Consider the following 15,887-nt stretch of genomic DNA (forward strand, 5'->3'; position numbering starts at 1 on the left):
TGATATTAAACATATACAAGATGGGATCTGCAAGGATTCCTCTGCTAACAATCTAATAGCTCAGGGTATAGTTTATGGGAAGAAAACTTCTATCAATCAGTGTAGAAAAAAAAGTCTTCGTACAATGTAAGCATCTTGGACCTGAAAATCGACTAGTACAATCAGGGAAACTGCATAAAATCCTAAGAATTCTTCTTGTTTGCTCACATAATTTATTCTAAAACAGTTGTAATCAGAAAATAAATTATTTTCAAAATGTGAGCTCCTAAACTTAGTATTAAAGCGCTATTAAAACTGATCAATATATAATCATGAAATATTTTATTTCTGGAAACTACGTTGAACCACAGTTTTGAGAAGTCTAGCTTTTTATTTATTTGCATTTAATAATGAAAGCAGTTGTTTCAGGCTTTCATAAGCAGAGTTATCTAATAATAAGAAAACAATTTGAAATGCTTCAAGATACTACCTGGCAAACCAATCCAATAAGGTGGGGAAAGAGAATCTTTCCCGGAGGATCCTCCACTTCCTGCGTTCTGCTGTGCTCATGCCAGCTAGGGCAGAAGAGAGGGTTGCAGCTTTTACCTTTGTAAAAATATCTTGCCAATTTGGTCTTTTTTAAAAAAAAAAAAAAACCCTCTTCCCAGTACATTCCCATTACAAGAGCCGCGGTGGCGCAGTGGTTAAGAGTGGAGTACTGCAGGCCACTTCTGCTGACTGACTGCAATTTGGCAGATTGAATCTCACCAGGCTCAAGGTTGGCTCAGCCTTCCATCCTTCCAAGGTGCATAAAATGAGGACCCAAATTGTTGGGGGGAAAAGGCTGACTCTGTAAACCGCTTAGAGGGCTTTAAAAGCACTGTGAAGCAGTATATAAGTCTATGTGCTATTACTATTCCCCAAGGGAAAGCAGAAAACTACATCAGCTCCAGGGGCTGATATAGTTTCCCATTCGCTCCAGAGGTATTCCTGGAAAATATAGGGAATTTGGATCACAATTGGATCCAAAGCCTTCCCCAGTCCAGCCCTAACACTCTCCCAGAACCTTACTGCAGAAGTAGTCATGACATACTATTCATGACAGGACAATTTTCCGTTGACCCATCCATGAAACCACTGAATTTGGCCTAAATCATTCCAAAGATAGATAACCTTCTCTAATTTCTCATATTGTTCATGTGTCAATTAATTTTACATCATAATTGTTAACAGTTTTGTTATTTAATTTGCATTTTATTCCTCGCCACACTGAGTACTGTTTCTTGGGGGCGAGATGAATGCATATTAAAATACTTCATATTTCTATATTTGTACAAGCTTCTTAGGAGCCTATTTCCACATTTTTAAAAATGGCAACCAGATTAGGAGCAACAATACTTACTATGCATAAGCATTAAGCTGAAAAAAAGTCCAACCCCAAAACAAATGGCTATCATTATTTTTTCTCTCAATATCTAATTACAAATTGCAACAGAGTATTAGTATTTCTCAAACATAATTACAATTGCAGCCTTAACAACTGAATTCTTTTAAAAAAATATATTATGGAGAATTGAATATTAATTTTTTTTTTTAGCAGACTCAAAACAAGACCGTGACCTTGAGACATCCCTTCAATATGTAGGATGTTTAATTTTGACTTTAGAAATGTTTACACACGATTTCAAATCCAAGACATTAAAAAAATAGATGATTTTGTTCTGTCAACTTAATTAACTATAGTCATTACTAAAAGAAGCTATTTTCTACCAATCCAACTGATGTAGCAAAAATATACTGAAACTTCTTAAAACAGCTTTTTTTTTCTAACCAACTAGTTAAGATAGGATTGCAAAAAACTGAGAAGCTATATTTTATAAATGGGCAAACTAAATTATATTAGTCATGTCTCACACGTTAGCCTTGCTTAAGAACTATCTAAAACACAAGTGTCAAACTTGCTGTATCACATTGTCGTTACATGACATTTCACGTTTTTCCCATTCGCGGAGCTGGGGTGGGTGTGGCCTGCATGTGATGCACCTGGCCTGCAGGCTGCCAGTTTGACATCCCTGATCTAAAACAATAGGTTGATTTCCTATTCTTTAAAATGCAATTCTTTCACTGTAGGAATGATATTGAAAACTTCTTTACTGGCAATTATTTAGTACTTATTCACAAAATGAACATACCCATTTCATATGCTTTATAAAATCTAACTACTTACATTTTGAATGTCTATCACAAAGGGCTGAAGAACGCATATCACAGAGCCGAATAGTTCCTTTGCTACTACTGTAGACAAACACATTACAATGATGAGGATGAAACTCCGCTGCAGTTATCACCTCTGTTAATTCCTCCATATTAGCAGGCTTTATGTCTACAATATCTGAAAGTTGCTTGTGAAGGTTAATATTGATTTGGTTATCCCAAAAATCCAACTTTACAGAGAAACGTTATGAAATCTTTAAATAAAATTATGTTGCAATATTCAGAACTTTTATCTGTGGCATTTAATGTAGTTTCTAAAACAGTCACTTAAATTTCGGAACAGCTTTATGAAAATGTTTACTGTTTATTGACATAATTTTAACTGTTTTAGCATTTCAGATATGCAAGATTCAAGGACATGGTAACAAAACTATGCTGTTCTGCAATTTCACTTTCACTGTGCAATTACATTAAATGAACTTGATATTTTATATGAGACTTGTAATTTATGAACAAGCCAAGAGGCACTTATGTTCAAGGGATCAGAAGAATTCATATTATCTTTGAGTGTAGTCAAGCCATTGAATTTTCAGGAACATATTTGAAGAGTCATGATTATGTGCTGTCCAGTGTTGACTCCATTAGCAATCACAAAGGAAGGTTAATTTCAAAATGATGTGTCTTTAATCTGGTCCTTTAGGTCTTCCAGTTTTTCATTTGTTGCTACTGTAACTAAGTCCATCCATCTTGCTGTTGCCATCGTCTTCTTTTCCTTCCAACATTAGAACCTTCTCAGAAAGCTCTAGGTCTTTGCATAATATGGTCAAATGATGATTCAATTCTGGTCATGTGTGTCATGCTCTAGATTGATTAGTTTGATGATCCATTTGTTTTCTTGGCTCTCTGGTATCCATACGAGTCTTCCATAAAGCCAAATTTCATAACTGTCAATAACCTTTGTCTTCAAAGTCCAACTTTAGTTTCCAGTGTCACAGGGAAAACCTGTACAATTCTGACCTTTGGAAGTATAAAACATCATACCATCTGAATAACTTTTCCAAGGTTTTGCTCTACCAAGTGCTAGTTGGTGTCTCAATTCTTCACTTTTTCTTTTACAAATGATTTCTTACACTTTGATATCTTCATTGTCTTCATTGTCAAACTCTAAGGTTGGTTTTTGAACCTATAGTCAAGTTTGGTCTTTATATTTTAGTACCATCTTTTTCATTATTTTCCTGGATATTTATTACTAGAACTTGTAGATCCTTTGCATCTTTGGCTATTAGAGTAGGGTATAAGCATAATGTTGGTTACTGATGTTTCTTTCTCCAATTTTAAGCCGCCTTGTTCTTTTAATCTTTTAATTAAACTTTCTTTAATGAATAGTCAGCCTATAGGCGGAAAAAATAAGGGGAAAATATACAGTCTTGCTTCAGTCCTTTGCAAAACCTCAAGCTGTTTCAACATGCTCTGTTCATGTTTTTTCATGAGGACCATAAGATCGCCTTAGATTTCCATTCTTCTAAACACATCTCACAGCTTGACATGACTGACACAACTGAAGGCTTTCTGTAATCAATGAGACAGATACTGACTTCTCAGTGGTATTCTTTGGCTCTCTCAATGATCTGGTGTGCATCAGCTATAAAGAGAAACAGTACACCCAGTGAAGTCAATAAGAATTGTCACTTTTCTTGGCAGGATCATAAAAAAGATATGTCACTGCCTTTTAGGATGTACTTTGATTTTCTGCTCTAGTCTACACATCTGAATTCTTTGGTGGTCTAATTTAATTTAAATACTAACAAGTTCTGCTTAGATTCTGTGACAAGGCAAGATCAGTCAGGTGCTGCCACCTGCTGAGACTTAACCAAGTATTAAACAGTAACTATTTCACTCTATTATATTTATACATTTTTTCTTTACTTAAAAAGGATACTAAAACTTCTATCTGTGATTTCTAAATGCCACAGGTTGATTCTTAGGTCATCTGCGGAAAGGTATGTTTCATGATCACTATTTACTGAAATAGAGTTTATGTGATATGTGTGTGCATTTGCAAATATCCTTCGGGGACTTGCTTCTACCATGAGATCCATGGGTTTCAATATTGGCACCTAAAAATTGAGAAAAAGATATTAATTTGAAACTTCAAATTAACCTGATTGCTTTAAATGTTATTCCTCCGCCCCCCAAAAAAAAAAAAAACACTATTTAGGTGGTTTGCTCAAACTGAATAATCTATGCCCCCATTGAAATAAATTCAATGGAATTACTTCCAGGGAAGTGAGTATACAATTTTAACCTGGGTTATTATTACAAAGATGATACTGCCACAAACTACTTTTACCTTATCCATATTATAATTGTTGTTGTTTTTTTTGCAAATACTTCCCTAGTTGCCCAATGAGTTCTATGCTATCATTCCAGAGAAGTTTCAGAAAATACCTCATAATCACATCTTATTAAAATTAGTAACAAGTGTCTGAAGTATCAATAGCATTTAGAAAGAAGCAAGCGTGCTAACACTCTGCTAAAAAGGTGTATCTGTTTTTGTACTTTATAAATCAAGATTTAACGCTGTGCATAATTACATTAATATACTTTGTAAAACTGCATCATCTGGGCTTTTCACATGCTCAATATCTAGCATCCAACTTAGTGTAATATTGCAAGCATCATCATCTCAAAAACATTGGATATAATAAATAGAAGACAATCCTGAATTTAAGATGATCTACCTCACCACCTCCTTGCTGCAAATTAAAGAAGAAACTTGTCTTCCTTCCTCCCTTTACCTTGTCAGGGAATCCAAGACATCCCTATCACTTTACAGGTAATTTTTTTTTTTTGGGGGGGCCCAGAGTTGTCTTTTTTTCAGATAGATCCTGCTAACACAGTAAATATCTTCCAAAATAACTACATTAACTGACATACACTACACAAACTAAAATGAAACCTAACCTTCATTTAGCATTAAAACGTTCTGCACCAAGCAGCAGATATTCAATATAGAAGATCAGTTATTTCAAATACTATTTTTCTTTAGTCTTTTTATGCAGGACAGCGAATTTCAGAAGTCCTATATTAAAGGAATATAGGAAAACAAAATCAGACCATCCGGATTATGATTGTCTATACTAGGCAGTGACAACCTGTTAGTGACCTAAGGGCGTATGTATGTAATACCGGGATTGGGGGACAGATAAGGCAATAATGAGAAGCTAGGTTTTTCTTCTCCTAGATTGGGAGAGGGGATGGTAGAATATTCTTTTTAAACTATTGAATCTAATTTAGGATTTATGCTTTCATTTGTTTTCCACCCAAGAGAGCAGAACTACTGCCAATTTCTACTTGTGGTTGGAATCCATATGATAGGATTTAAAGGCCAAATGTAGCTCAGAGAGCTTAAAATGCCTATGGCTGATTTTCTTGATAATGATTCTCCAAATAGCAGCTTTTCTTACATTTATGTTTGTGGGCACTGATTCTGTGACTCTTTACAATACATCCAAAAAAAATCTGCCCAAAATTACTTTGGTAATTGAGGTACTACCCAGGATAATAAATAAATAAATAATATTCTAGCACTCTTGCTCAGAAATGAATATTTTATGGCTTAAATGCAACGTAACAGGTTCAGACATTATTCAGATTTTATTATTAATGTTAAAGAAATACCCGTAGCGCTGTGATTCTAAATGGATCCCGAAGTCGTCCATCTTCATCTTTCAAGTTATAACCTTCAGCTCTTTTATCCCTTTCACTGATTTTCCATAATTTAATAGTTTTATCTGAAAGGAGAAAGGTTTCAAGCTAATAATACATTACTAAAAATATCTGAATATATCACTTATTATTCACTTCTTAGAAATAACACAGTATTTTGCAATCTGGAGCAAGTGCCTCTTGCTTCTTCCCCAAATTTAGGGGAGAGATGCTTCTTTTTCTGCAGGACTGCCATATATACTTTGCACTCTTTGAGAACTTGGGGTTGGGGCGGGGTTGGGCAGGGCTTTCATTGAAAACTTGACAGAGTGCTTGGATTTCAATCCAACATTTACTTTAGATTTGATAAAAATAGAGGACACTGAAGCTTTGCTTACAACCGGTGCATAATTGTATTTTGACAGTGATTATCCATACATTTGCAAGCACATGTATAAAGCCATACAAGTTATTTATTTGTTAAGTGAAATCTGTAACTCTGCTTTTGTCCAGAATTATGGCATATGATAAATAAAATAAAAATAAAATAAAATAAATGTTTAATTTGATAAATTAGATAGGAATTAGCAACATACATACAATTTCAAGTGCAGCAGGGGACAGACAATTCCTGGAAAACAGAACTATCAATAGGCACTAATCTCTGCACAAACAATGTAACTTAAAGGACAATTGCCAGAGAATAACAGAGAAAAGGGCTTCAGGTAATCCTTGACTCTCGACCATTTGTTGCCCTCTGATGCATTATTTCATTCAATTGAAGGTTATAGATGAGAGTTTTATGCAGAGATGAATGGTATATATCATTTTCAATCTTTTGGCACCATTTTGTGGCTAAAGAGGACAATGGGGAAGAATGCCTCTAGCAGAGTAAAAGGAATAATAAGGTAACTGAACAAGTGGCAGCATAGCTGTTAGTTAGAAGCTTCAAGCAAAGCCAGGTGGGCTCCTGGCCACACTGTGAATGGAAATTAAATTGATGAACTGGCAACCACAAACACCAGAAAAATGTCAGGGTATGCAGAATAAGTTGTAGATGACATGCAGCTAGAATATCCATTATCTCCAGTATCACGCCAATTAAATGATAAAAATTCTGCAATAGTATAAGACAGGGGTGTCAAACTCAATTTCCATTGAGGGTTGCATCAGGGTTGTGTTTGACCTTGGGGGCCTGAGGAGGCGTGGCCAAGGGGGCATGGCCAGCTGGATGTCACTCATCGAAGCAACATTTTAAGTTGCAACGGCCTCCTGCAAGCCTTTGCCAGCGAAAATGGGAGCCTGGAGGGCTGCATGCAGCCTCCCTAGGTTCTGTTTTTGCTCCCAGAAGGCTGCAGGAGACCGTCATGGCAAAAAACAGAGTCCAGACAGGCTGCGCACTGCCTCCCTGAGCTCCATTTTCACTGGCAGAGGCACTGTGGGCCATCCTTTGTTGTTTCCAGGGCAGGCCAAAGGGCCAGATCTAAACACCCCACGGGCCGAATCCAGCCCACAAGTCTTGAGTTTGACACCCCTGGTAAAAGATGAAGAATTTTGATACAACAGAGACGTACAAAATAGCACTAGATGTGAACATGAAATGGAATGATCCTGCAAAAGAGGACTGGAATCCGTAAGCACCAGAGAGGCTATAGGAGCATTAGAGCAAGTTACAAGTGGAGTACATGACATACCTCACCTCATACACCATACAACATTAGGGAGCACAGAGGTGAGGCCCTGATAACCCATGTCCTCACAAAGACTTTTTCTTTGCACCTAAACATTATGGATGGAGGGGGTATTAGGTTACCAAAAACATAAATAATAAAGGTTTGGTCAATCTCATCCTTTCTCCTGCAGTACTCACATGACGTTCAAAATATACTAGGAGCTTGGTTTGTGTTATTTGTAGGAGTATGTATTCCATTAGTGCTGTAGTGCTTTGTTTAAGGACAGAAGCTTTTTAAAGATACACTTGTAATCTATTTTAAATGTGGGATGTATGTTTCTAGATTTCCTTAGTGATTTGATATGTGACTTTTTTCTGCGAAACAGTTTCCTTCTTGGGTGTGGATTTGTGAATAAAGAGAACTTAAAGAGAATTTTTATTACAGGGTATATACTTTGTCATTAATTTCTTTTCTGTAAAATAGCCATTTTGTTGTGAAGATTTGAAATTTGAAATTTAGATATTCATTCTGCTTTTGATGAGGGGATGTTATTTGGTACAGAAATGAAATTGTTACAAGGGACAATGGGCTTCTGAGAAAAAGAATAAAATAGATTAGCTTGAAAGAAGTTTTTTAGTTGCTTTCTTTCAAATTCCATGGCTTGGGAAGTGCACAAAACCAAAACAATGGAGCCATCAGAATAATTTAAACACATATGGAAATTTGACTGGGAGCAAGATACTTCATGAACCATTAAGGGAAAAATAAAAGCCTACAGTCAAGAACAGCCACAAGGAATATGTTTATTTTCAACATATTACTCTGAATGTTTAAGAACAGTAGAAAAATCTGGAGTTCAAACTGTTAAGTCCATCAAACATTAACCTGATGTTCTATTTAGGCTTACAGTCATTTATTGGGAAACATGCTCTGTTGAACGCTTACGAGCAGACACAAATATATATATATATATATGTTTATTACAATTACATTAGAAATTCAAAAATGAGGAAGTACTAATATGGAAGTCATCAGATGCAATTAAAGCACTATTATGTAAATAAAATATATTTACCATTTGTAGATAATAAGAAGTGAGCAGCATTCTGTTGTGGTAACCACCTAATTTTATTAATTTTTTCCTCAATTTCTAGACTTTTCAAGTAGTCAAACTCAGGTTCATGACTCTGAAAGGTACTGTAAACATTATATTCTCCCCTTGAATGAGGACGGCTTTTATTCTGCAAGGAAACAAATGTGTGAACAGAAAAAAAATAGTATACATGCTAATGAATGAAACCTTATAATGAATCACATGGAGCAAAAACTCTTAATTCTTAATTTCTATGGTATTAACAAATTGGGGATAGGGAACTGAAAGCTTTTCTAGTTATCACTGAACTACAATATCACCACAATCTGTAGTGATAGGAAATACTGTCAAAACAATATTTCATCAACATCTGGATGACCACATTTTTTTTAAATCCAGTAATAAAGATGGCTCCAGTGAGGCGCAAAGCAAAGTATTCTTGTATGACACAGAGGCAAAGGCAAATGCATGCATAGTAAATGTCACAATCATATGACATTATAGAAGATCCTTGTGCATGCTTATTCTTTACAACATTTCTTGCAACATATAACATTATAGGAAGTCTACATGCATGCTGATTCTTTAATATATTTTTAATTACTCTATTATTCCCAGTCTTCTATTTGCTATTAAACACAAATTTTATGTATGCAATATCTGTTTAAAAAGAATAATCTGACAAATAATTATGTATAAAAGATGTTCATAGAAAAAAATGTTACTGGTTTGCCTAGTTCATTATCAATTTAAATTTTAAATAAAAATACCTTTAAAATTTTTAAATATATGTCAGCATAAACAATGACATTTGATTATGATGTAACATCATTACATTATAAAACAGTTTGAAACACTTTTTCACTGACCTCTGGTTCCCTTTGAAATATAACCACTCTGCCACCTTTGTCTCCTGTTGCCAGAAGATCTCCAGAGTAATTAAATTCAACCGTTGAGATAATGTCAGCTGTAAAAATAAAATATAGATCATTTTATAATTTATAATTGAGGATAAACTAATATATTACAACCATTCTACACTGTTATGAAAGAAAAACAATTATTTTAACTTTTTTTCGAACTCTGATCTTCTTGTTATTACCAGTCCTTTGTCATGGACAGACTTCTTGGTGACTGGAGTTTCCATGGTTCTCTACATTCATGTTTAGTCACTCCCAATTGGGATTAAATATCTTTTGTCAATGAGTTTTACTGCTGTACCCCAAGAGCTGCCTTTGTAGTTTTTAACAATGAGGGATGCAATATCCAATTTGGCTGTCATTTTAGCTGCTCTGTTAAGAGGGACAATTTTTAAAATAAGCACTCGGGCTTATTTTTAGGAAGGTCTTACTTTTTTTAAGTGCAGGAAGTGACGAGTTTTGGGGCCCACGGGAGTGCAAGTGCAGCTACTGCTGACCTCCCTCTCTCTGTCCCACTCTCTGCTTGCCCAAGGTTGCAACAGGCCAAGCTCTTGGCATGCCCCAGCCTCTACCCGCCTGCCTGTTGGCCCAGCTATTGCTGGGACACTTATCAGCTGCGGTGCCTTGCAGATGCTCTTTGCCCTCCTAGTAGGACAGGGGGAGGCCAGGGCATGCCGAGAGTTTGTGTGATGACCCGGGGTATGGCACAAAGGCAACACAGTCAAATAAGCAATAAAAGTCCATTTATTATCTCCAACTTTGCCCCCAATGTCCAGGTTACCTTCGGTTGGAGAAAAATTCTCCCAGGAACAGCCTTTAATTGTAGAAAATTCAGTCCAAAACAAGGTACATACAGACTATAACTAAAAATCCAAACAAACAAAGCTGCAGTAATTAACTTGACAGGGCAGGAGAAAGACTTGCAGATTTGAAAGCACAGTAACACTCACACAGTTGGGAAGATGCCAGGAACACAGATAGGTCACGATACCAGATACATTCACGATTTGCTCCCAACAACTTTCTGTACACAGCTTCCCTTTTTAACCATTGTGTTCCCAGCTGCAGCTAATGAAGGGACTCAGGGCCCTCCCGCCCCCGTAAGCCACACAACTCACATTGCTCCCTTCTCCATTCCTCCCTGCATGCCCTAGGATGAAGAGGGGGTGGGCCTGGGTCTTCCTCTGAATTCCCTCTCCCTTGCTCTACCTCTCCCCTGCTCTGCCCAGCCGGACTGTGCCCTTCCCCAGTTTCTTCCACAGCCAACGGAGCCACACTCACACTCCCTGTCAGCTGTTCGGCCTTCCCCTCCGAATCAGATTCTGACAGGGGCATGACAGTTTGGTCCCGATTGAGGCCATGGGCAAGCAGACAGTGGGAAGGGAGGGGAGGGCCAGTGGTAGCTGCCCAAACACTTATCGCACACAGGGAGATGAAGCTGTGTCTGCTTGCAAAGGGGACACTTTGAAATGGAGCTAATTTGCTCCACTCTCAAGCACCCCACAGGCGACCAAACACTTTTGCAAGCAGATGGGAGCTTTGTCTCCCTCTGGGCAAAAAGTTTGCAGCAGAACCAGGCAGAGGCAGAGGCAATCCCAACATGCCGCCCACTCCGTCCCACTGTCTCTTGGCTTGCCTGTGGCCGCACCAAACACACACCTGCGCAGGGCATTGGGATCACCTGCCTCCATCCCCCACTTGACGCTGCTGCCACGCAAGCCTCCGGCAAGCCTCCTGTGAGTCATGCAGCCGCGCAGCATGTCTGGATCGCCTATCTTTCTCCTCGCCTCCACGCTTGGACTTATCAGTATTTGTGCTGTGCCAAGGGGCCAGAGGGCCATGCCTGCTGCCAGATACCATTGACCCAGCATGCTTGACGCGTCTTGTGCTGGCCACGCACATCCCCCAGACTTATTTTTGGAACATGGCTTATATTAGGCCCACCCCCCAAAATCAGGCTGGGGCTTGTTTTCAGGGTGGGTATTATTTTGGGGGAAATACAGTACGTAGTAGTGTTCACATACTTTTATATATTTATATATTTGTATACTAGTGATTGCATGGCTTCTGCAGATGTCATATGCTAAATAAATAAATCTCTCCATTGGATCATTACAGGAATTGTGCATGGGGCTGCCTTGAACACCAGCAATAGTTGGTCTAGAATACAGCAATACAGGTAATTATAGTAGTTTTTGCTATACCCACATAATACCATTCCTCAACATGCTGTATTGCCTAGCAGCTTCTGGGTATAAATCGAAATGCTAGCTATCACCTTTAAAGCCCTACTTGAGAAACCACCTTCTCTTCAGGATATCTGGTTCTCTCACATGCTCTCACAGGAAAGGTGTTATCTGGGTTCCTTCACTCAAATAATGCCATCTTTGGATGCATGTGGCCTGCCTTCTACATAGTGGAAACTATCTTCTGGAATAATCTTTGTTTCAACTTATGATTGGTCCCAATTCTGCCAGCCATTAGAAAGGATGTGAGGATCAGAGCTGAAGAAGCTTCTTAGATGAGAAGCGAAACGTCTTCAGAGAAAAACAAAAAAAGTCCAGTTACCTCTTGAAAAAGCACCTATGACCTGGATGACTGAGAATCTCCATAGACACTGTGAGGATCTGGCTTTTTCCTGAAAAGTGTTGGGAATGTGTACTGGATGATGGTTTTACATCTGTCTGGATTCCTACTTTATTATTATTTTTCTATTTATGAATTGTGGTCTGCATTCTTTTTGTTAGGTTATTCACCTTTGTGTAAGTTGCCTAGAATTACCTTGAGTTGATCACTCAATCAAGTCTTATATTTATTTGAGAGTAATAGCATATAATAAAGTAGTTTTTCATTAAAAAATTAAAAGTATTCAAGAAATTTTAACCTGAAAAGCTATTTACTTGTAGATTTTGTAAAGTTGAAAATGTTAACTGTATTTTCAGTAAGTGCTTTCTATTTTACTAAATTTATGTCATGTTTTTTTTAAAAAAATAAATAAATCTACTTAATGCTATATAGAAGAATGGATTTAAGGATTAACAGTTTCACCAGAATTGTAATGTTGTTACAACACTGAGTGCTTAGAAGAAGAAGAAATTAATGTCTATTGAGAAAGAATGTAGCAGAAAAGACCCTGATGTTTTCACTGTTATAGAGTGAACAAAATGAAAGGGGGGGGGGGGAACCCACATAAATACACAGATGGCAGCATCACAAAGATGCTTACATTATTTTTATAATTTAGGGAGAGAAAGTATATAATCAGATTAAGGGAACTAAAAGAAATGATAATGTAACATTATTCTTTTACTGCTATAAGGGAAAAATTTTTAAAGGCACTATAAATGTCTTCCTTGTTTGACTGGTGCTTTGTTTAAATCCTCCAAAATCTTCATGTACGAAAATTTTTAAGCAAAAAGAAAAAAACCATTCTGATTCTCTAATCGGTTCTGCTGTCGACCTAGCATTTAAGATTTGTTTATTATTATTAACCCATTATTCTTGGTTATTATTAATCAAAAAGCTAAAAATATTAGAACTGTCAATATAACAGTGATCCTACTTATCTAACAGAATATAATAAAGGAATAGGGTGAGAGAGAGAAGAAGGGATTATACACAGAGATTAGATAATGTTCAAGGATTTTATAGTTATGATTTTGCTTCCTGATTGGCCTTGAATTTTTCCCTTCCCCATAGTCAGTTTCTGGCTCTAAACCTTAACATAGCAACTCCTTAATCTATGTTTTATTACCTCTCAGATAAAGTAAGGTCAAAACTAGCACAGTCAAAATGCAAACTTAACAAAAAATGCTATGCTTTATTATCACAAAGAAAACCACAACAAAAAGAAAAACATTTTACAATGACAATTAAATCCAAGAAAGGCTTAATATCAAAAATACTGAAATTCTATACAAACATCCTGGATTTGTGAAATAAAATGCTTGATTGTTTTAGAAAGACAGCAATATTAACTGCGGATATAATAACAGTTTCTGCCAAGCATAAATCATCATGTTGTATCTACAGCAAGGATCTAGACAGTTAGATACACTGGAAGGCTTATATTGAATGAATATAAAAATATAAAGGATTGCAAGAAAAAAAAAGAAAACTTTCCTCTCCCCTCAGGTTTTCTATATCTTTAGTATCTAACTTTGTACAACCAATGCAGCTGGGTAGCAAACTTGTGACCATCTCAGAGTTATCTGAATTTTGGCAGCCCAGATAAAGTCGCCTTTTAATTAAGGGGAAAATGATGCCACTTGAGGGGGCATCATTATTACAGAACTGTTACCCAAGTTCACCCAGCAAATGGTAAACATATGGAAAACGTATCTCCACTGGCTCTGTGTTTTGCCTAACAGGCTCTCAGATTTGATTTAGATTATGCTATCCTGTTTGAAGAATCTCCATCTTTGCTGCTTCACTAGTTTCAGTTAATGACTAGCTCTTACCATTTGACAGCTTATTCAGACACACTATTTCTCTTTTTTTACCCATCTTATCAAGATTTTTAGTTAACAGTATTTATAATTTGCCCAGACCAGTGGTTGCCAACCGGTGGGCCACGGCCTACTGGTCAGCTGCAAGAAAATTTTGGTGGGCCACAGAGAAATCTCACCCCCAGAGCACCTCCCCAAAGCAATTAATCCAGGCTGCGCAGAAACACAAAGCTGCGCCGGCCACATGGCTCACGGGAATCCTTCCCGCCCTCTCACTTCTTACCCAGCAAACTTGCCTACTAAATTGGTATTTTTCCTTTTTCCGACCATCAGCTGTTCTGCTATGCCGGGAGATTTAGATTAGCTAGAAAGCAGGAAATGATTGCATTTCTTGCTTTCTAGCTAGTCTTTGATCTTCGGCTCTGCTTTTAAGCACAGCTGAAGCTTCCTTAGGACTGAAGGTTCTATTATTCAATGCAGAATCACGGCAAGCAAATTTTATGTAACAGACTGAGCTAGCCAATGGCAGATAGATCACTAAATGAAACAGTGATTCTGTGAGCAACTCAATCTGCCTGCCTGCTATGCCTGATTTTGAGTAAAAGTTGCTCTTTTTTATAAAAAATTCAATATTTATATAAATATTTATAATTATTTACATACAAGTCATGCCCAGACAGTCACATGACCACCAAGCCACACCCACAAATTAGACCATGCCCACAGAACCGGTTAGTGGTCCCTTGGATTTAAAATGATGAGTTTGGTGGTCCCTGAGGTCCAAAAGGTTGGTGACCCCTGGCCCAGACCATATGACTCTGGATAACAAACAAATGCAAACCAAAATAGAAATGAATATGTCCTATGCCTTAAAAAATCCAACCAAATTATGACAAGAAATCAAGAGGCTTATACTTCTGAGGATGTTTAGACCAATGTTTCCCAACTGTGTCAATTTAAGATTTGTGGACTTTTAATTCCAGAATTTCCCGGCCAAAATGAGAAATTATGATTTAAGGTTTGGATAGAGCAGAAAACTAACCACAATACATCGGAAACAAAAAAAACCCACTTTCCATTTGCTTACAACCAGTAATTTAACAAAGAATCATGTTTTTATATTGTGGCTTATAACCTTAACAGAAACCAAAGTCTGTTCAGTGACTTTATTCATATAATCTGTAAACAAGCCAACCAAATTATACTTTGTTTAGAAAGATGGAGGGAGGGAGGGAAAGAGGGAGTGAGAGAGCCCTCTCCTTTAGTTTTGTATCCAATCTAATCAGTAAATATGTTGATATATCAAAATTACCTCCATTTTCTGAGCAAATCAACTATCCCAACTATTGTTGACTATAAGGTCTTATTCTTTTCTTGCTCTTTCTTTTAAGCATGAAAGATGTATGGGTTTTTTGTGATGAATCATCTGAATACCTCCAACTATCTCTATGTTTTTCTTTATCATATTCTATTTACTTTTTTGTATCCTCATGGGATAAGGATAGGATAGGATAAGATTTCTGCCTCCTTGCTCTATATTTGTGGTCTGCATGTCCCAAAGACTTCAGGAAGTGAACTTCTAAAACATCCAATTTGATGTATTCTTGTATCAACAAAAATTCATGCAAGGTTTCCGATTTTTCAAAACAGACTTTATCCCAGGGTCATGTAATCAGCTTTTGCGACCTTCTGACAAGCAAAGTCAATGTGGAAGCGAGATTCACTTAACATCCATGCTATTAATTTAACAACTGCAGTGATTCACTTAACTAATGTGGCAAGAAAAATCATAAAATGGGGAAAAACTCACTTTCTCACTAAGCAACATGAACTTTTAGGATCACTTGTGATC

At 37.0% G+C, this 15,887-nt stretch overlaps 1 protein-coding gene across 2 annotated transcripts in view; it reads right to left on the reverse strand.

Annotated features, from left to right (window-relative positions):
• PPP2R2D (protein phosphatase 2 regulatory subunit Bdelta) overlaps positions 1–15,887 on the reverse strand; it is a 38,433-nt gene that overhangs the window by 8,844 nt on the left and 13,702 nt on the right. For both annotated transcript variants that reach the window (XM_026710485.2, XM_026710486.2), the window contains exons 3-7: positions 9,537–9,634; positions 8,650–8,815; positions 5,875–5,987; positions 4,133–4,310; positions 2,207–2,371 (exon numbers count right to left, since the gene is read on the reverse strand). In XM_026710485.2, coding sequence (XP_026566270.1) covers positions 2,207–2,371; positions 4,133–4,310; positions 5,875–5,987; positions 8,650–8,815; positions 9,537–9,634 — 720 coding nt within the window. The remainder of the gene's footprint in view (positions 1–2,206; positions 2,372–4,132; positions 4,311–5,874; positions 5,988–8,649; positions 8,816–9,536; positions 9,635–15,887) is intronic.

The sequence above is a fragment of the Pseudonaja textilis genome, chromosome 4 (genome assembly GCF_049901715.1).
Source record: "Pseudonaja textilis isolate UNSWEBS1 chromosome 4, rPseTex1.2, whole genome shotgun sequence".
In the NCBI taxonomy this organism is placed as follows: Eukaryota; Metazoa; Chordata; class Lepidosauria; order Squamata; family Elapidae; genus Pseudonaja; species Pseudonaja textilis.